Consider the following 22,975-nt stretch of genomic DNA (forward strand, 5'->3'; position numbering starts at 1 on the left):
TTGCTGAATATACAAAGATTGGAGGTGTTGTGGATAATGTGGAGGGCGGTCGGAGGTTAAAGTGGGACATTGCAAAACCGGGCTGACAAGTGGCAGATGGTGTTCAACCCAGATAATTGTGAAGTGGAGCTTAGGGGTAATGTTGCAACTATATAGGGCCCTGCTCAGACACCACATGGAGTACTGTACCGAGTTCTGGTAGCCTCACTACAGGAAGAATGTGGAAGACATAGAAATAGTGCTGAGGAGATTTGCAAGGATTTTGTCTGGATTGGGGAGCATGCCTTATGAAAAAAAAAGGTTGAGTGAACTCGGATGATGAGAGGTATTGATCCTATGGATAGTCAGAGGTTTTTTTTTGTTTTTTTTCCCCAGGGCCGAAATGGTTGCCACAAGAGGACACAGGTTTAATTTGCTGGGGACTAGGAACAGAGGAGATATTAGGGGTAAGTTTTTTTTTTACTCAGAGAGTGGTGAGTGCGTGGAATGGGCTGCCGGAAACAGTGGTGCAGGCGGATACGGTATGGTCTTTTAAGAGACTTTTGAATAGGAACATGGAACTCAGAAAAATACAGGGCTATGGGTAAGCCTAGTAATTTCTAAGGTATGGACATTTCGGCACAACTTTGTGGGCCAAACGGCTTGTATTGTGGTATAGGGTTTCCATGTTTCCATCCAATGGCCAGGAAAGGTGCAATAGTTCGATTTAAAACCAGTATATTATCCCTGAACAATGGGATGAAGCAGGTCGTGGCTCGTGTAGACTGGGAACACAGGCTATGTGGTGAGATGATTAAGGAATAGTGGGAAACTTTCAAAGAGATTTTTCACGGAGCTCAACAAAGTATATCCCACTGAAAGGCAAGGAGAGTAATGGTGGTGAGAGCTAGCCCTGGATAACTAAGGAAATAAAGAAGGTATCAAACTAGTTGTTCCTGCATACAAAGTCGTCAAGACAAATGAGAAACTGGAAGTTTGAGAAAACTTTAAAAAGCAACAAAGAATCAGGAAGTGAGCAATGAATAAAGGGAAGCCAGATTATCAAAATAGAACAGCATAAAAAAAGATGGATAGTAAAATATTTATAATAATATCAACCGAATACAGTAGCTAAAGTGAACACACGTCCCTTTGCGGACGAGAAGGGGAATTCATATTGACCAATGTCGAAATGGCAGAGGCTTTGAATTACTATATTGTGTCAGTATTCATGGTGGAAGATAAGTCTAAAATTCCAAAGAGAGATGTGATAGATGCAATGGCAGATGAGGACATCGATACAATAGTTATCACTAAAGAGGTAGTGCTGAGTAAACTTTTGGGCCTGAGGATAGAAAAGTCCCTTTCTCCTGATGGAATGCATTCTAGCGCACTGAAAGAAACGAACATAGAATAGTACAGCACAGTACAGACCCTTCGGCCAACAATGTCGTGCCGACCCTCAAACCCTGCCTCTCATATAAGCCCCCACATTAAATTCCTCCATTTACCTGCCTAATATTCTCTTAAACTTCACTAGTGTATCTGCCTCCACCACCGACTCCGGCAGTGCATTCCACGCACCAACCACTCTCTGAGTAAAAACCCTTCTTCTAATATCCCTTTTGAACTTCCCAGCCCTTACTTTAAAACCCTGTTCTCTTGTATTGAGCAGTGGTGCCCTGGGGAAGAGGTGCTGGCTGTCCACTCTATCTATTCCTCTTATTATCTTGTACTCCTCAATCATGTCTCCTCTCATCCTTCTTCTGTCCAAAGAGTAAAGCCCTAGCTCCATTAATCTCTGAATATAATGCATACTCTCTAACCCAGGCAGCATCCTGGTAAATCTCCTCTGTACCCTTTCCAATGCTTCCACATCCTTCTTATAGTGAGGCGACCAGAACTGGACACAGTACTCCAAGTGTGGTCGAACCAGAGTTTTATAGAGCTGCATCATTGCGTCGCGACTCTTAAACCCTATCCCTCGACTTATGAAAGCTAACACGCCATTAGCTTTCTTAACTACCATATCCACCTGTGAGGCAACTGTCAGGAATCTGTGGACATGTAGCCCAGAACCCTCTGCTCCTCCACACTACCAAATGTCCATAAGACCATAAGACCATAAGACCATAAGACCATAAGACAAAGGAGCAGAAGTAGGCCATTCGGCCCATCGAGTCTGCTCCGCCATTTTATCATGAGCTGATCCATTTTCTCCTATTTAGTCCCTCTCCCCCGCCTTCTCACCATTACCTTTGATGCCCTGGCTACTCAGATACCTATCAATCTCTGCCTTAAATACACCCAATGACTGGCCACCACTGCTGCCCGTGGCAACAAATTCCATAGATTCACCACCCTCTGACTAAAAAAATTTCTTTGCATTTCTGTTCTGAAAGGGCGCCTTCAATCCTTAAGTCATGCCCTCTCGTACTAGACTACCCCATCATTGAAACAACTTTGCCACATCCACTCTGTCCATGCCTTTTAACATTCGAAATGTTTCTATGAGGTTTCCCCTCATTCTTCTAAACTCCAAGGAATACAGTCCAAGAGCGGACAAACGTTCCTCATATGTTAATCCTCTCATTCCCGGAATCATTATAGTGAATCTTCTCTGTACCCTCTCCAACGCCAGCACATCCTTTCTTAAATAAGGAGACCAAAACTGCCCACAGTACTCCAAGTGAGGTCTCACCAGCGCCTTATAGAGCCTCAACATCACATCCCTTCTCCTATACTCTATTCCTCTAGAAATGAATTCCAACATTGCATTCGCCTTCTTCACTACTGACTCAACCTGGTGGTTAACTTTAAGGGTATCCTGTACGAGGACTCCCAAGTCCCGTTGCATCTCAGAACTTTGAATTCTTTCCTCATTTAAATAATAGTCTGCCCGTTTATTTTTTCTGCCAAAGTGCATAACCATACACTTTCCAACATTGTACTTCATTTGCCACTTCCCTGCCCATTCTTCCAATCTATCCAAGTCTCTCTGCAGACTCTCCGTTTCCTCAGCACTACCGGCCCCTCCACCTATCTTCGTATCGTCAGCAAACTTAGCCACAAAGCCATCTATTCCATAATCTAAATCGTTGATGTACAATGTAAAAAGAAGCGGCCCCAACACTGATCCCTGCGGAACACCACTGGTAACCGGCAGCCAACCAGAATAGGATCCCTTTATTCCCACTCTCTGTTTCCTGCCAATCAGCCAACGCTCTATCCACGTATGTAACCTTCCCGTAATTCCATGAGCTCTCATCTTGTTAAGTACCCTCATGTGTGGCACCTTGTCAAAGGCCTTCTGAAAATCTAAATATACAACATTCACTGCATCTCCCTTGTCTAGCCTACTGGTAATTTCCTCAAAAAAATTGTAATAGGTTTGTTAGGCAGGATTTTCCTTTAAGGAATCCATGCTGAGTTCTGCCAATCTTGTCATATGCCTCCAGGTACTCTGTAACCTCATCCTTGACAATCAACTCCAACAACTTCCCAAACATGGATGTCAAGCTAACAGGTCTATAATTTCCGTTTTGCTTCATTGCCCCCTTCTTAAATAGCTGAGTGACATTTGCAATCTTCGAGTCCTCCGGAACCATCCCAGAATCTATAGACTTTTGAAAGATCATCGTTAATGCCTCCGCAAATTCCCACAGCTACTTACTTCAGAACAGGAGGGTGCATTCCATCTGGTCCAGGAGATTTATCTACCTATAGCCTGTTCAGCTTCCACAGTACTTTCTCTGTCGTAATTGTGACTGCGCACACTTCTCTTCCCTGCCACCCTTGAGTGTCCGGTATACTGCTGTCTTCCTTAGTGAAGACTGATGCAAAATACTTGTTCAGTTCCTCTGCCATCTCCTCATCTCCCTTTACAACTTCTCCAGCATCATTTTCTATCGGGCCTATATCTACTCTCACCTGTCTTTTACTCTTTATATACTCGAAAAAGCTTTTAGTGTTCTCTTCGATATTATTTGCTAGCTTCCTTTCATAGTTAATCTTTTCTCTCTTAATGACCTTCTTGGTTTCCTTTTGTAAGGTTTTAAAAACTTCCCAATCCTCCCTCTTCCCACTAATTTTTGCTTCCTTGTATGCCCTCTCTTTTGCTTTAACTTTGGCTTTGACTTCTCTTGTCAACCACGGTTGCATCCTTTTTCCACTCGAAAATTTCTTCTCTTTTTAAATAGACCTGTCTTGCACATTCCTCATTTCTCACATAAACTCCAGCCACTGCTGCTCTGCTGTCTTTTCCGCCAGGGTCTCTTTCCAGTCAACTTTGGACAGTTCCTCTCTCATGCCACTGTAATTTCCTTTACTCCACTGAAATACCGACACATCAGATTTCGGCTTCTCTTTTTCAAATTTCACAGTGAACTCAATTATGTTATGATCACTGCCTCCTAAGGGTTCTTTCACCTCAATCTCTCCAATCACCTCCGGTTCATTACACAATACCCAATCCAGTACAGCCGATCCCCTAGTAGGCTCAACAACAAGCTGTTCTAAAAAGCCATCTCGCAGACATTCTACAAATTCGTTCTCTTGAGATCCAGTGCTGACCTGATTTTCCCAATCTACTCGCATGTTAAAATCTCCCACAATTATCATAACACTGCCCTTCTGACAAGCCTTTTCTATTTCCAGTTGTAATTTGTAGTCCACATCCCTGCAGCTGTTTGGAGGCCTATAAATAACTGCCATCAGGGTCCTTTTACCCCTGCTATTTCTTAGCTCAACCCATAAAGATTCTGCACCTTCCGATCCTATATCACCTCTTTCTAATTATTTAATATCATTTCTTACCAATAAAGCCACGCCTCCCCCTCTGCCTACTTTCCTATCCTTCGGATACACCGTGTATCCTTGGACGTTCAGCTCCCAGAGACATGCATCCTTTAGCCAGGTCTCAGTGATGGCCACAACATCATACCTGCCAATCTGTAGCTGTACAACAAGATCATCCACCTTATTCCTTATGCTGCGTGCATTTAAGTACAACACCTTAAGACCAGTATTTGATACTTTTTGCTTTGTCCTGCCATTTCCTTTGTACTCTGCCTTGGAGTTTGTCCTTCCAAAGTGTACCACCTCACACTTCTCCGGGTTGTACTCCATATGCCACTTCTCACCCCACTTCTGCATCCTATCAATGTCTCTCTGCAATCTTTTTACAATCCTCTACACTATCTGCAACACCACCAACCTTTGTGTCATCTGCAAACTTGCCAACCTACACTTCTACCCCCACATCCAGTTTGTGAATAACAATCACGAAAAGTAGAGGTCGCAGAACAGATCCTTGTTGGACACCACTAGTCACAATCCTCCAATCTAAATGTTCTCCCTCCAGCACGACCCTCTGCCTTCTGCAGGCAAGTCAATCCTGGCCAAACATCCTACCGTGTGGAACCTTGTCAAATGCCTTACTAAAATCAATATAGATCACATCCACTGCAGTACCCTCATCTATATGCCTGGTCACCTCCTCAAAGAACTGTATCAGGCTTGTTAGACACGATCTGCCCTTCACAAAGCCATTCTGACTGTCCCTGATCAGACCATGATTCTCTAAATGCCCAGAGATCCTATCTCTGAGAATCTTTTCCAACAGCTTTTCCACCACAGACGGAAGGCTCACTGGTCTATAATTACCCGGACTATCCCTACTACGTGTTTTGAACAAGGGGATAACATTCGCCTCCATCCAATTCTCCGGTACCATTCCCGTGGACAACGAGGACATAAAGATCCCTACCAGAGGCTCAGCAATCTCCGCCCTCGCCTCGTGGAGCAGCCTTGGGAATATTCCGTCAGGCGCCCGGAACTTATCCTTCCTAATATATTTTAACAACTCCAACACTACCGCTCCAATAATATCAACATGCTCCAGAACATCAACCTCACTCATAGTCTCCTCACCATCATCAACAATTGGCAGAAGTTAAAGTCAAAGTAAAACTTTGAGGAAAATTCTCTGGACGCTGAGTAGCTCCCGGCGGATTAGAAGATGGCGAATATCTCGTCAGTGTTTAAAAAAGAATCTAGGCAAAAGCAGGTAACTATAGGCCAGTTAGATTAACATCTGCAGTTGTGATTATCATTTCAAAAGAAATAGTGTGGCATCTGGATAGAAATGGATGTATCAGGCAGACACAGTATCGATTCAGAAAAGGCAAGTCCTCGTTGAGAATATAACGAACACAGGCGATAGAGGGGAACAGATGGACATTATTTACCTAGACTTCCTGAAGGCGTCTGATAAGTTGCCACATAAAAGGCTTATCCATAAGATACAGATGCATAGAGTTGAAGCTGATACATATTAGCATGGGTGAAGGATTGGTTAATTAATAGAAAGCAACCAGATGGGATACATGAGTGTTACCGTGGTTGGTATACAGTGGAGAGTGGAGTGCCTCAGGCGTATAGGTCATGGTATGCATTAACCATCCGGAAGAGGGGACCGAGTGCATTGTATCTAAGTTTGCTGATGATTCTATATTGAGCAGAAAAGTAAATTTTGCAGAAGATACAGAGAATCTGCAGAGAACACATGGATAGGTAAAGTGAGTGGTCAAAGGTCTGGCAGATGGCATACAATGTTGGTAAATGCGAGGTCATCCACTTGAAAACAGAAGAGCAGATTATTATCTCGGTGGTAAAATATTGCAGCACGCAGCAGTGCAGAGGGACTTAGAATCTCAAAATTTGATTTTCAGGAACAGCGGGCTATCAAGAAGGCAAATGGAATTCATTGCTTGAGGGATTGAATTGAAGAGCAGGGATGTTATGCTGCGTATTGATGAGGCCACACCTGGAGTACTGCATGCAATTCTGCTCTCCTTACTTAAAGGAGGATATACTGGATGTGGAGGTGGTGCAGAGGAGGTTTACCAGGTTGAAACCAGAGATGAAGGGTTAGACAATGAGAAGAGATTGAGGATCCTTGGACTGTACTCGCTGGAATTCAGAAGAGCAGATCTTACAGAAATATATAAAATTATGAAAGGGATATATAAGATAGAGGGAGGAAAGTTGTTTCCACTGGTAGGTGATACTAGAACTAGGATATATTGGCTCAAGATTCGGCGGAGTAGATTTAGGACGGAGATGAGGAGGGACTGCTTTTCTCAGAGAGTGATCAATCTGTGGAATTATCGGCCCACTGAGGGAGTGGAGGCGACCTCATTAAGTATATTTAAGACAAGTTGGATAGATATTTGCATAGCAGGGGAATTAAGGCCTTTGGGAAAAATACAGGTCGATGGAGATGAATCTATGGCATGATCAGCAATGATCTTACTAAATGTCGGAGCAGTCTCGACGGGCCAGATGGCCTACTCCTGCTCCTATTTCTTATTTTCTAGTGCTCCTATGTTGAAGTGGCATGGCGAGACACAGAACTGGTCATTCTCTGCAACTACCGAAGACCCCAGTTTGTGCGACTACTAGTACCACTGGACACGGACTTCCAAGGTCGAGAGAATGGAACTATCCCAATGCAACAGCTTTTCAGTTAAAATAATACTCTCCGGCACAGGTTTTCTGTCATTGCTGGAGACGACGGGCAAAGAACAACCGTAGACCATAACGAGCTTTTACATCAGCAGCGTAGAAAGGTTTATATTTGTGTCTCAAATTTGCATTCCTTGCACAGTCAAGTAGTGCAGTGCAATCTTTCGGGGAAAAAAATGAATCTTAACTGCATAATCTGAATTATTGCAGCGTCTTACTGGGTATATTTCCATAAAGTCATAACATACATGAACGGAATTGTAAATAGGACAAATTGTGTCCAAGCTGGAAATCCAAAGCAACGCACACAAGATGCTGTAAGGACTCAGTAGATCAAGAAACTTCAATGGAACTAGTCGACTTTTCAGGCCAAGACCTTTCTTCAGGAGATGTACAATTTTCCAGACTTCTGGAACCATTCCAGAATCTACAGATTCTTGAAAGATCATCACTGATGCCTCCACGATCTCTTCGTCAACCTCTTTCAGAACACTGGGGTGTACACCATTTGGTCCAGGAGACATGTACCTTCAGACCTTTTAGTTACACAAGAACCATCTCTCAAATCATGGTAACTTCACACACTTCATGTCCCCTGACATCTGGAACTTCCACCATAGTGCTTGCGTATTCTACAGTGAAGACTGATGCAAAATATTTATTCAGTTCGTCTGCTATTTTGTTGTCGTCTGTTACAACTCTGCAGCATCGTTTGACTGCGCTCTGATATCCAGTCTCACCTCTCTTTTACACTTTATGCATCTGAAGAAACGTTTCTGAGCCTATTTAATATTATCGGCAAGCTTGTGTTCTTATCCCATGTATACCTCCTTAATGACTTTACTTGCCTTATGTTGGTATTTCAAAGTTTGCCAATCCAATAGCTTCCGACTACTTTTTCCTCTATTTTATGCCCTCTCCTTGGCTTTCATGTTGGCTTTGTCGTCTCCTGTTAGCCACGGTCGTGTCATCGTTCCTATCCAATAATTCTCTTTGAGATGTATATCTCCAGTGCTGTCCGAATTGCTTCCAGAAATTCCAGCCATTGTGGCTCGGACGTCATACCTGCCAAGGTTCCGTTCCAGTAAATTCTCACCAACTCCTCTCTCATGCCTCTGTAATTCGTTTTACTCCACTGTAAAACTAATACATCTGATTTTAGCTTCCCCTTCGAAAATTGCAGGGTGAATTCGATAACATTATATTATGAACGGTTCTTTTACTTTGAGGTCTGAAATCAGCTCTGGCTCATTGCAGAACCCTCACTCCTGAATACACGATCCTCTCATGTGCTCAACTACGATCTTCTGTGAAAAGGAATCTTGTTAGCGCTCCAGAAATTCCCCTTCCTAGAATGCAGCAACAACCTGATTTTTTGAATCTAACTGCCTATTGGCATTCATTTTCTATCACCGTTATAATTTGTAAGCCACATCCTAACTACTGTCTACAGGTCTGTATACAAACCCCATCAGTGTATTTTTTATCTTTACAGTTCATTAGCTTATCCACAATAATTCAACGCCTTCCGTCTCGATGTCACGTCTTTCCAATGATTTGATTTCATTTCTAACCAACAGAGTAATGCCGCCTCTTCTGCTTTCCTGGTTGTCCTTTCGATGCAATATGTATCCTTGGACATTATGTTCCCAGCTGTAATCGTCCTTCAGCCATGCTTAGGTGTAACTTAAAACATCCCACCTGCCAATCTGCATTTATGCTGCAAGTTCATCAACGTGGGGTGATTGATAAGTTCGTGTCACGGGGTAGAAGGAGATGAGTTTCAAATTTGTTCCATGATCACTCAAAGCGCTGAACTGCATGTGCATGCAACGAGAGCTCTATATCTCATCTGCTTCTACCTCAGGCCACGAATGTATCAATCAGCCCTGCTGGAGGCCCAAGACGCCGACTTCTACAAAGAAGGGATTCGTATGCTCCACGCTGGACTAAGTGTGTAAATGTATTAGGGGACTATGTTGAAAAATAAATATGCTAGGTTTTCTCAAATTGACGATCTGCCTTAGGCTGCGAACATATCAATCAGCCCTCGTACTTTATTCTGTGTACTTTGTGCATTCAAATAGTATATCTTCAGTGCTGTACTCACCCTTTTTTGATTTTGTCCACCATTCACGTTGCAGCACATCCTGTTGACTGAAATTTTGCCCTATCAACAGCCTCAGCATCTCCTGACTACACATGGTCTCTATTTGCAAACCAGTGACCACTTCTCCCGCACTATTATCCGTCTTTGCTCCGATACGTCTTGCATTGAAATACCTGGATCTCAGGACACTAGTGGCACCATGTTCAGCCTTTTGATTCCTAACTTCGTCTGAGGTCTTACCAACATTTGTCTCCACATTCTCTCCACTAAATGTTCTGGCACTATGACTCCCATCCACCGACACCTCTAGTTTCAAGCGCACCATGCAGGATTAACATACCTTTCCGCTAGGATTTTAGTCCCCCTCAAGTTCAGGTGCAAGATATCCTCTTACACACGTATTAAATTGCATGATCTTAACCAGGTATTAAATTGCATTATCTCCCTAGACTGGTCTCACCAGCATATGGGACAGTTAGCAATCCTCAGATCACAACCATGGACGTCTGCCCTTTAACTCACAACTACGTCACTCAATCCCTCGTGAAAACCTCATCACTCGTCCTGCTCATGTCATTGGAACCTACATGATCCACGATCTCTCGATGTTCATTTTCCCACTAAATAATGCTGAGATATCCTAGACTGTGACCACCAGGAGGGAGCATACCATCAGGAAAACTTGCTCTCACACACAGTACCTCTTGTCCGCTCCCCAAACTAATGAACCCCCTCTCACCACAGCGTGCGTCTACTCGTCCCTTCTCTTCTAACTTACAGAGCCAGTCTCAGTTGCAGTAACCAGAAACCGGAAACGCATATAACTTGATCTGCCGAGACCTATTAAAAAAAATGAATCCAAGCACCAATACGTGCTGATAAAATCCTGCCCCGAAACCACGATCCCTGCACCTTCCTCCAGCAAGAGCAAGTGTGAGGTAGAGGGAGAGGGGCCTCGCTCAAACGCTGACAGACGAGGTCGAAGGTGCCGCTTTCGTCTTCTCTCGAGAGAGGATAGATTAGTATCGTTTCCCTTTAAACTGCGACAGATATCAGAATGAATTTTAAAAATATATTTTACCGTAATATTTCTCAATTTATTTGTAGATAACTCGTTGGATTTTTTTTGGCTTTGGTGGTAGTGTTGGTGGTTATTCGATAAGAGATAATAATGCCAATTTTATCCAATATCATAGCGAAATTATTTTACACTGGTATGTCAAGTACAAATTTCATTATAGAGAGATAAAATCATCCGCATATCTGCATGCCTTAAGTAATTCCTCACCCGAACAGATAATTCCAGCATCTTCTTTGTGAATGCAATCGTTCTCGCCCCATGGTCTCGCCGGACATTGCCACAAGGCCGAATTATTCGCTGAGCACTTGAGCTTGTCCATCCAGATAGGACCTGAGCCTTGGCCAAACCAACTGGACTTTGTGGCATTAACAGCATGTCCACAATTCAGTTCCTTGCAGACGACATGTGCATCTATTAAATCCCAAGCGTCATCGCACACGGTGCCCCAGATTCCGTTGTAATAAACTTCTACCCTTCCGGCACAACGACTTGCACCATTCACCAGCCTTACGGGAATATTATCTGCAGCACGAAATAATATTAATTAAATGAATTGGCTTTCTGGAAACAACTTGACTAAGGCTTGCAATCAAGCAGCCTGAACAGATAATTGTCAAGTGTAAATTCATTACCTTGCTTAATATAAATTCTCAAACCACTGGCCATTTATAAGAAAGGAGAGCGCTGCCTTATGGGTATTTTCAATCTGTAAACTCAAGGTCAAGTGCAAGATTGTTTAATTTCGTTTCCAGTACACAATTGAATAGGGGAACGTAATACTTTTTTCTCCGTTTAGAATGCAGCGGTAAATAAAAAAAAAAACAGTAAGATAAAGAACACAATAATAAACCTACAGAATAAATGTAAAATAATGTCTATAATGTGACACAAGGAACAGGACTGTCTGTACATAAGGTTATTCTGACAGGAAATGATAAAGCAGTGGGGTTTGAGTGTGTCGAGGTGTGTGATGGTTATTGGAGTTGTTGAACAGCCTGACTGCTTGGGAAAAGTAACAGTTTTTGTTTCTGATGTGTCTGGCGTGGATACTATGTAGCCTCCGCCTGATGGCAGCAGAGCAAACAGTCTATGAACAACCATGCTTCGCAACTTGTTCCTTGAAGAACTGAGGATATTTGGGATGGATTGCAAATTGCTCACATCCATTCAATATTCCTCTGCACTTTTTGAAAGTGCAATCTTTCTTAATTCCTTCCAGTCTGTGGTTCAAATTTTCACAGACTTGTTCTGGCAGGAGTTTGCGACATATATACTTATTTAGCTGTGATTAACACTGCGCTTAGAATGTGATTGTGACCTTGAATTAGATCAGTTTGGGGCTCTCACTGTGGCGATGAACAATCGTATCAAAATGTCAACATGGACCTGTAAATAAAGATAACTGTAGATTGTGATATACGTAAGAGGTTCTGCAGATGTTGCAAATGAAGTGTAACACACACAAATTGCTGGTGGATCTTAGCAGGGCAGGAGTCATCTTTCCCAGGAATACAGAGTGGTCGTTCTGGGTCTAGACCCTCCACCACGACAGTATTGTGGATAAGCTAACTGTAACAGTATTAGGCAGATGTTTGCCTCCCTTGCAAATATGGAAACTGGGAATCAAGAGGGCTAAAGTGGTGATAAATTATCCTTTCTTATAACTCGTTCCTGAGAAAGTCGTATCGTTTGATCTTTACTTCATTGTTCATAAGGTGATAAATAAGCAAATGGGATCCATGTGAATGGCATATTAGCACAGAGAATACACACTCTATGACGGTACAGAATACATAGTTTATGAAGGAACAGAATGTTCTTACCAGAACAAAAGACACCAACATCACCACCGAGAGGTAAATGGTCCACTTGTGTGAAAGTGCAGTTCCAGAAGTAGATTTCACCTCCAATACAACTGACGTTGCTCATTATCACAGGCCCTTTCCCGATTCCATACTTCCCGTGGTTGTAAACATTTACTGCGGAGCCGCACTTCAGCTGTCTGCATACCACATCTGCGTCTTTAAAATCCCACAAATCGTCAGTCACTCTGCCCCAGACACCGCTGTGATAAACCTCCACTCGGCCATCGCATCGGCCCTCTCCAGCAGCTAGCCGCAAATGCCAGTGATCCGCTGAAAAATATAATTGGTTATTGATGTCCTTCGACATTCAGCACCAGCATATTGCAAACAACAGTGCACATCCGTAAGTGACCAAGCTGTTCAAAATGAATTAAATTAGAAACTGTTGCAAATATGCTATGCGACGGTTACCTGAAATAAATAGTATGAAACGCTTGCGCTCTAACGTATTGTAAGAACATGTCAGAACTGCGTTGGCAAGAGGAAACTTGGCAGACTCAAGGAATGCTTTTTTTTAATTAAAAAAAAATATAGTATATGTATATAACTGTATATATCTAGTGTGTGTGTGTGTATATATATATATATATATATATATATATATATATATATATATAATTAATAAAGCTAAAGAAAAAAACTTACTCATATTTTAATGAAAAAAAAATTAAAGATAAAAAGGAAAAAAGAGAACCCCAACTAACTAAAAAAAATCCCACGATCTACAAAACAAAAGAGAGGGAAAATACCCATCAGGAACCAACTCCCAGAGCAATACGTCTTACAATATATATATATATATCGACACACACACACACACACACACACACACACACACTATATATATATATATATATAAAGAAAAATAAAACAACAAACACCAAATCACATTTATATAACATGAAATTGGCGGGAAACAATGTATATTAATTAAAATTAAATGATAATATTGAGCAAAAGAGCCCCACCTTCTCTCAAAATCAAATTGGGGATCAAAAGTTCTATTCCTAATTTTTTTTTCCAAACTAAGACATAATATTTCTTGGGAAAACCACTGAATTACTGCAGGAGCAGAGGTGTCTTTCCACTTCAATAAAATAGCCCTTCTTGCCAATAATGTAACAAATGCAATTCCATATTGGTTTGAAAATGAAATTCCCTGAATATGATGTTGAACTATTCCAAACAGATCACTCAATGTATTAGGTTGTAAATTAATTTTCAGAGCTTTATAAATTGTATAATATAAAGATTTGCAAACAGATTTCAATGAGGGACATGGCCAAAACATATGTGACAAAGTAGCTACTTCATCTTTGCACCTTTCACAATAATTATCGATATTAGGAAATATTTTGGATAGCCTGTCCTTTGCTAAAGTGGAACGGTGAACAATTTTAAACTGAATTAGACAATGATTGGCACATATCGAAGAAGAATTAACCATTTTCAAAGCTCGCAACCAATCTTCATTGACAAAAGTCATATTAAGTTCCCTCTCCCCATCTTGTTTAATCTTTAGTGAGAGGCTATCTTTTTGTAGAAAAAAAATATAAATTCGACCAATGGAGCCTCTCACTAAGTGATTCCTATTCAAGGAATGGGATAATTTAGGACATCTTGGAGGGAAGTTTGGCCGGAGTTTCGTGAACCTCAGATGGGCATGTTACCAGAAACATACACTAAGATACCAATTTAGGTTACTTGGCTCCATCCCTCCATCTTTCATTTCAGGCACATATGTTCAACAGAGAAGTTTACAAATTTTAAACACTGCAGCTGAGCCGAAAACTCCTTGTAATACCGTTTCTATGCATGGGCTTCAATTATTTAAATTAATTTATTGTATGCATTTCTTTGAAATTACCGTTAATTTGTCGGCCAAAAATTCAAATTTGTATATGAATAATGTGGATTATAGATAATTAAAATTCAATAATTATTTTCCCGCGAAGTTTCAGCACTGCACATTTTTCATTTATTATCATATGTAGTTACTTAACTTTAATATTATATTTAGTTGAGCTACATTCTTACTTATATATTCCTTTATTTTTTATATTTTATTTTGTTAGGTTAACATAGATTACACCAATTCATTCATATTAAAATCTCAATATTTTTATCAATATTTATAAATCTTGGATGAACGAAAATGTTCGTTTTTTTCATTATAAAAGCATATCAGCAGGTGCATTCTGAATCATTGCTGTATATTGGTTAATGTATTTCAGTATTGTTTTCTTGGCACAGCATCTTTATGTAGTAAATACACAGTCACGGTGTCATGATAACTTTAATGCCGTGTGACGCGAGAACACTGCAGAGATGTGTTTTATCGAAACATGTAAAATGGAGAGGGATTGCTGGGAAATTCAATATTTGACAACTGGAAACTATTTTGTGGTATGCCACAAAATTCCGCACTCCCCTATCTGTTTCCGTGACAATTTTATTAAATGTAGCAGTGATGAGAGGATATTTTTCTAACATCACAGAGAGAAAAACAACTAGCCCTCATATTTCACATTGTAGAATGAAATCTCCCAATTGTTCGTTACTTTAAGTCGCTTTTAAATTGTTTGTAAAATATATCACTCAAAGACAATTTCCGTGGTATTTCTACGTTGTACAAATCAATTGCCCTTGGTTGCAGCTTTTATAAAAAGCTGATTCCAGCGCGTGACTATTATATAATTCAATAATTGTACGGAAATCGTTTTAAAATTTGCATTGCGTTGCAAGTAGCAGATGACTTGCATTTGTTCCCGCAAACAACCAGAAGATGAAGCCACAATCACGAGGCCATTTTGAATTGCATTCCTCGGCTACTGCTGATATCTTAATGCCACGAACTCAGATTTTTTGGCTCTTCAGATGCTCAGTACGTCTAATGACACTGCGAATATTCTATTTTGTTTAAATTTTCTAGCAAACATCACTTTTCTATCTCCCTGTTCAAGAATTTAGTCGGTGACTATTCACACCAACTGACATCGCTCATTGGCCTCTGCATGTCGAATCAGGTTTAGATAGAGATTGATTCACTAGATGAACTTTGAAATATCTAGTGAAACGCATCAACAGCTAACATATACTAGCAAAGAGCTAGGGGCCGCCCGCTACTATCTCCATACACACCGACGTCAACCCAGCATTCCCACAATGCTGGGCAGAAACACTGAAGTAGCAACAGCAAAAACAAGAAAACAATAGCAAAGCAACTTCCATTCTACGTTCAGAGTACACTCTGCCGTGCAGGGCTAAATCACCATGGTCTCCGGAAAGAGGAATCTTGCCTGACAGATCTATTAGAGTTCTTCCAGCCAGTAACAAGCAATGTGGAAAAGGAGAGGAAGTAGATGTCTTTCACTTGGATTTCCAGAAGACCTTTGATAAGGTGCCATACATGAGGCTGCTTGACCAGATAGAATCCCATATCGTTCCGGAAATAGTGTGACATGAACCGATAAATGGCTGAGAGGTAGGAGGTAGTGAGTGGGAATAGAAGAGGCCTTTTCTGGGTGGCTACCGGTGACGAGTGATGTGAATCTGTGGTCTTTATTGGGAAAACTGCTTTTCAATAGGAACATTTGATGTCAGGGAAATGTATACAATATCATCTTGAAATGCTTTTTCACACTGTTTTCACATTGTTTGTCAATGATTTGGATAATGGAATTGATGGCTTTGTGGCAAAGTTTACTGATGATACGAAGAAAGATGGAGAGGTGGTGAGTACTGATGCAGATATCCCATTGCAGCTGGACTTGGGCAAACTAGAACAATGGGCAAAAAAGTTGCCGACAGAAACCGTGTTAAGAAATGTATAATGATGCATTTTGGTAAAAGAAACAATAGCGTGGACAATTATCTAAATGAGAAGAAGGTTCAAACTTCAGAGGTGCAGAGGGATTTAGAACTTAGGGACCTCGTGCAAAACTCCCAGAAGGTTAATTTGCAAGTTGAGTCTGTAGTAAAGAAGTCAAATACTAAGTTGGCATTTATTTCAAGAGGGATATATAGTAACAGCAAAGAAATAATGCACAGCCTTTATAAGACATTAGTCACACTGCATGTTGCATAATGTTGGACCCCATACCTCAGAAGGAATGTGCTGTCATTGGTGAGTGTCCAAAGGAGGTTCCGAGGTTAATTCAGAGAATGAAGGGGATAATGTCTGAGAAGAGCTTGGAAGCTTTGTGCCTTTAGTCTCTGAAATTTAGAGGAATGCGGGAGGATCTAATTGAATTATATCTAATGTTGAAAGAACAAAGTAGGTGGGCGTGGAGTGGATGTTGCCTAGGGTGTTGTATAAAGAAGCACAGGGCACAGCCTCAAAACTGAGTGGTAGAGATCTTTTTGGACAGAGGTATGGAGGAATTCGTTTAGCCAGAGAGCAATGGACCCATGGAATGCTGTGCCTCATACTGCGGGGTTGGCCAAGTCTGTCGGCATATTTAAGGCGGAATTCGATCACTTCCTGATCCTTTAAGGCATCAAAAGATATGGCATGAAGGCAGGTGAATCCGGAATCAGCCATATTGGAATGGCGAAGCTATCTAGATGGGCAGAATGGTCTAATGCTTCTCCTGTATCTTATGGTTTTATTATTCTCCAGTCGTTCTCACACACACACGGAAAGGACGCCGGGTCAGGCTGCCTTCGGACCGGCAACATCCATTCCTGGGTACTGGACACTAGGTCTCGCAGATGTTCGGGCCTCGAGTCACAAGTCCCTTGTTGGCCTATGCTCACAGTCTCTTAGACTGCTCGCCATGACAAACAGCTACGATGGTGACAGCGTCTATCAAAGTAAATGTTCCACCTGGATAGTCAGAACCTTCATTCGCATAGGTATTCCCTGTGTACCCTCCCACCGTTCTTCTTACTTTACCGTAACTCAAGTTATATTTTTCATGTTTCCAGAGCAGATGAACGGACATGTCCCTCAAAGCCGCACATGTTTTGAGCTTCCTCAGATGCTACCTGATGGGCTGATTATCAGCAGAATTCCTTTCTTCCATTTCAGATCTCCAGTATCTGCAGTTTTCTACTTCTTATTCGCGGCAAAATATATTGACTCAATATCCTGGAATCCTGCGTGCATAACCCAATATTATGCATATGGAGTTCCAGAATATTTAACCCCATATAATTATCTATCAGTGCGGACCACAATTAGAAGGATTTCATTTAGCCAGATGAATTCGTAGCGTTGTCACCGACGGTCGTGGCGGCAAAATCATTGGGTAAATTTAAAGCCGAGTTTGATTGATTGTTAGTTAGTAAGTGTGTCAACTGTTGTGAGGAGAAGTCAGGAATATCTAGATTGGAGGGATAATAACTCAGCCATGAGGGAATGGAGGATCGAACTTGATGGGTCGAATGCTGTAGTTCTGCTCCATTGTCTCACGGTCTTATAACGCCAGCTGTTTACACGCCTTGCAACTCTCACAGTATTTAAGTATAAAGAGGTAAAGGCAGTTTCCATAGTCCAACAGTTATTATGATAAATTTACATTATTTTTCTCTGCTCAAGCTGGTTAGAGCTGACGTAGAGGCATACCCAAACAAACTAATTTCTGAATTTCTAGTAACGTTTTGACTATTCAAGTGGTGTTTAATATTGTGTCTTTCTGGAGATTTATGTAGATTTTGCTGTGTAGTCCTTTTGTTTAATGTTATTGTGTAGTGAGTTTTAGATGATACCAGTTGTAGATACTACTAATATACCCTGTTTATGTCTTTCGGTTTCCTCATTTAATTCGGCAGATTTCTGGTGATTTTCACATTGATTTCTGTATGTCATGTGTGTTTGGAATGGCTATATCAATTTCGTATCTTGTTGTCGGTTGTTGAACTCAGTTTCCTGAGGAGACTGAGATCTTTTAAAATCTGTCGGACGAAGCTGAGGATGTTCTACGAGTCTATGGTGGCCAGTGCGATAACGTTTGCTGTTGTGTGCTGGGGCAGAAGGCTGAGGGTAGCAGACACCAACAGAATCAACAAACTCATTCGTAAGGCCAGTGATGTTGTGGGGATGGAACTGGAATCTCTGACGGTGGTATCTGAAAAGAGGATGCTGTCCAAGTTGCATGCCATCTTAGACAATGTCTCCCATCCACGACATAGTGTATTGGTTGGGCACAGTACATTCAGCCAGCGACTCATTCCACCAAGATGCAACACAGATGGTAATATGAAGTCATTCCGGCCTGTGGCCATCAAAGTTTACAACTCCTCCCTTGGAGAGTCAGACACCCTGAGCCAATAGGCTGGTCCTGAACTTATTCCCTGGCATAAGTTACATATTACTATTTAATTATTTATGGTTTTAATACTATTTAATTATTTATGGTGCAACTGTAACGAAAACCAATTTCCCCCGGGATCAATAAAGTATGACTATGACTATGACTATTATCATATCTTGATCGTTATTGTCCTCTCTGTAATAACTGTTCTGTCGTAGCATAATTTGTGGGACGCTGACTCGAAATCCAGAGCAGGGCTGCATTTATAATAAGGTACGACATACATCATGAGAGGATTTACAAGGATGTTCCCTGAGGGAAGCATACCTTATGAGAATAGATTGAGTGAACTCGGCTTTTTCTCCTTGGAACGACGGAGGATGAGAGGTGACCTGACTGATGTGTTCAAGATAATGAGAGGCATTGATCGTGTGGGTAGTCAGAGGCTTTTCTCCAGTGCTGAATTGCCTAGCTCGAGAGACCATAGTTTTGAAGTGCTTGGAATTAGGTACAGAGGAGATGTCAGGGGTTAGTTTTTTTTTACGCAGAGAGTTGGGAGTGCGTGGAATGGGCTGCCGGTGGCGGTGCTGGAGGCGGAAACGATAGGGTACTTTTAGTGTCTCCTGGATAGCTAAATGGAGCTGAGAAAAATAGAGGGCTGTGGGTAAAGCCTAGGTAGTTCTGAGATAGGGTTATGTTCGGCACAGCTTTGTGGGTCAAAGAGCACGTATTGTGCTGTAGGTGTTCCATGTTTCTATGTTTCTATGTCTATGAGTTTGTATTTTAAAGCAAGAATTTGGTGAATGCTGTTTGCCACTTGATTTTTGCTCTCCAAGTAATCAGATGGAGTTAAACTGCTGCAGAATCTTGTAATGTGTTGGATTCTTTCTGGTTTCTCTCGGCATGTTCTGCATTTATCGTCTTTTATTTTTTGATCTTATATTATGTATTATTCATAATACCTTTGAGTTAACCTGTCTTGCCAGAAGCAACTCCTTGTTTCTGGGAAAAATCTCTGTATTCCTTGTTCAAGTTCTATCGTCTTTCAATTCCCTCATTTTAGTCAGCGTACTTCTCCTGTTTTACACATTTTTTTTACTATTATTATGATTATTATTTATTTTGTTCTCATTTGCTCAAGCTTGCGTTCACTGTGGTATGTTTATAGCTAACCAGGCTCAATTGACAATTACGAGGCACTTTCGGACTATTCTTGTGGTGTTGAATATTGTGGCTTTCTGAAGATGTATGTAGACATTACTGTGTAGCCATAACGGTTTTATGTTATTGCGTAGTGAGTTTGGAATGACACCAGCTGTTATTACTATCGGTGCGATGTGTACCTTGCTCATATTCCAAATTCTTCCAATTTCCTCTTTTAATTCAGCATATTTCTGGTGCTTTTCACTTACTCATTTTTTTACGTTATCTGTGTTAAAACTTGTGTTATTGCTTTTTATCCTGTATTGTTATATCCTGACGGTAATTTTATATTCTACTTCTGTAATAAGTGTTTGATCATAATATAATTTGTGGTATCTGTCTGATCTGACTCTAAAGCTAGATCAGACTTGAATGTTTACTTCGGTAGATTTTATTTATGATAATATATTTCCAGTAAAATTCAGATGAATGATGTTTGCCACTTAATATTGCCTGCATAAGTAATCAGATTGTGTTGAACAGCAAGAGGATCCTATAATTTGTTGTATTACTTCTGTTTCTTCACACCCCCACCCCCGGCATTTTCTCCGTTTATCACTTTGAATTTCTTTCTCTTCAGGTGTGTATTTCTGATCTTACTTGTGTTAACCTCCTGATCCTGTATTGCCAGAAATAACCCTCTATTTCTGGGAGGAAGACTCCAGCTCTGAGCCAGGATTTCTATGCTTCATTGTCTACACCTGGTCGCTCAAATCGTGGGGATGTCTTCCCTAGAGGGTCATGCTCTAGCGTCGGCTAACATTTTCTTCAACAGTGATAAGTCTTCCCTTATTTGGGCTGTGGTCGCATTTAGGTTTATTGGTGTATATTTCATAAGGGAATTGCATATGCGTGACTGGAGTACTGATTCCTGGTTTAGTTGATGAAAGTATATTTTTACAAGTTTTATGTGACAGATGTGTAGATTTTTCATGTCACATATTCCTATTCCCCCTTTTGCCCTGGACAGAGTTAACCTCAGCGTATTCGATGTACATACTGTTTTCTGAAGTTGTCAATTCAGATCTTATTTTTTCTTTGTAAATGTACCAGATTAGTTTCGGGCCAAAATATCATGTCAAAAGGATATATTAATATAGGTAAAGCGAAATGATTTTTTGCTTTTGTTATATTTTTTACTGTTGGGCTCTGTCTGGTAGATTGTATTAACCCTTGGGGTAAATTCCGCCGAACAGTTTCATTTTTCCCAACGGGATCTACTTCCTTTCCTGATTGATATCCCAGATACTTAATTTTTTTATATTCATGCATCAGTGTAATTGTATCCTACTCCTCTGTTTTGTATTCTATTAGCTCTATTGCACCTATCTTAATGTTTAAGGTTCTGCATTTATCCAGTCCAAAATTCATGTTTATATCTTTCGATTACTATTTTGAATTAATTCTTTTAGCTTAACTGATGAAAGAGTACATAATTTCAAATACTCCATGTATAAAATGTGTTATAAGGTATAGCTCACTTCGTTGTTTCTGAATTGATGCTATTACTATTACTTTCAAACTATTGTTTCGATAAGCGCGGCTGATACTTAACGGCAATTCACCTACCTGAACAGATAACGCCGGCGTCATTTTTGTGTGTACAGGGGTGGTCTCTCCATGATGAAATGCGGCAGTCATTCAAACGCATTTCATTACCGTGACATTCAGTGACGTCTTTCCAAATTGGACCATTTCCTTCACCAAAGAATGCTCCCACGGGCGCTGAATGCACGGCTCCACAATGGAGATGATTGCAGACGACAGCCGCATCTTCTAAATCCCAGAAGACATCGCAGACCGTTCCCCATGTTTCACCCCTTAAGACTTCCACTCTACCCGAACATCTATTCATGCCACCAATTAACCGCAGTCCTTTTTGACCTTTTGAATTAAAAGAATTGGGGAAAACTGTTATCCTTTCCAGTACCGACTGACCCCACCACACACATCACCAACACTACTTTATAATTTCCTGTCACCTTACGTACTCACGCGTCCAGAGTCAATTTATTGACTTACCATCAACCTATGTATGAAAAATTTCTTTTTCTTTTATATTTGTTTGTGAACTACAATTGAGTTTGTTTTCTGCCGCAACATGTCTGACGTAACATGTAATTCCTTCTGTTTCACTGGAAATTACATAAAACAACCTTGATGTTCTCTCTCCCTTCTGGCTACCTTATTACTGCCAAAAGTCTGAATATTGCTTCCTGGGCATTAGTAATGCAGTACTCTTCCTCTTGTCAAGCACAGTCCCTTCAACCGCACCTTCTGCTCTCAATTTCAATGGACCAAAGGTTCTCAAGATACTACCTCCGTATTTCTCCTGTGTATGTCCACGAGAACATCTGTTCCAAATTAACGTTATCAATTTGCTGTCGAATATCACGGTAAATACCCTCGATCAATTAAATATTTTCCCATCCATTCTGTAGTAAAGTTTATACACGATTGTACTGAAAGTCATGGAGCTGTGGTCACTATCTCCCAAATGCTCGCCCAGGGACACATCTGAGACATAGCATGTCTTTGCTTGGTAATAGGTTCAGTATGGCCTGTCCTGTCGTCGGCCTGCCCTGTCGTCAGCCTGTCCACATACTGTTCCCACAATCCTTCGTGGGCAGTACTAACAAATTACGACTATAAGATATGGGAGCAGAATGAAGCCATTTGGGCAATCAATCCTGCTCTGACATTTAATCGTGGCAGATCCAGTTCTCCCTCAGCCCCTATCTTCACGTGTAAAGCCGACTGACCTCGGCGGGATTGAGTGTAATGGAATGTGACTTCATCCATGATAACAGTCTGCTTCCAAGCTGTGAGGAATATGTCATTTGGTATCAGCCGAGACTCTCGCGATTCTTCCTATAGGCGTGGATGATTTCACTTAGCTCAGTACTGAACTGATTACTGAACATGGACTCATAGAACATAGAACATAGAATAG

General features: G+C 41.1%; 1 protein-coding gene across 1 annotated transcript in view; it reads right to left on the reverse strand.

Annotated features, from left to right (window-relative positions):
• The window catches only part of LOC140196132 (scavenger receptor cysteine-rich domain-containing protein DMBT1-like), a 64,392-nt gene that overhangs the window by 11,999 nt on the left and 29,418 nt on the right, over positions 1-22,975 (reverse strand). The window contains exons 5-7 of the mRNA XM_072254868.1: positions 21,592-21,906; positions 12,521-12,832; positions 10,905-11,219 (exon numbers count right to left, since the gene is read on the reverse strand). Coding sequence (XP_072110969.1) covers positions 10,905-11,219; positions 12,521-12,832; positions 21,592-21,906 — 942 coding nt within the window. The remainder of the gene's footprint in view (positions 1-10,904; positions 11,220-12,520; positions 12,833-21,591; positions 21,907-22,975) is intronic.

The sequence above is a fragment of the Mobula birostris genome, chromosome 4 (genome assembly GCF_030028105.1).
Source record: "Mobula birostris isolate sMobBir1 chromosome 4, sMobBir1.hap1, whole genome shotgun sequence".
Taxonomy (NCBI): Eukaryota; Metazoa; Chordata; class Chondrichthyes; order Myliobatiformes; family Myliobatidae; genus Mobula; species Mobula birostris.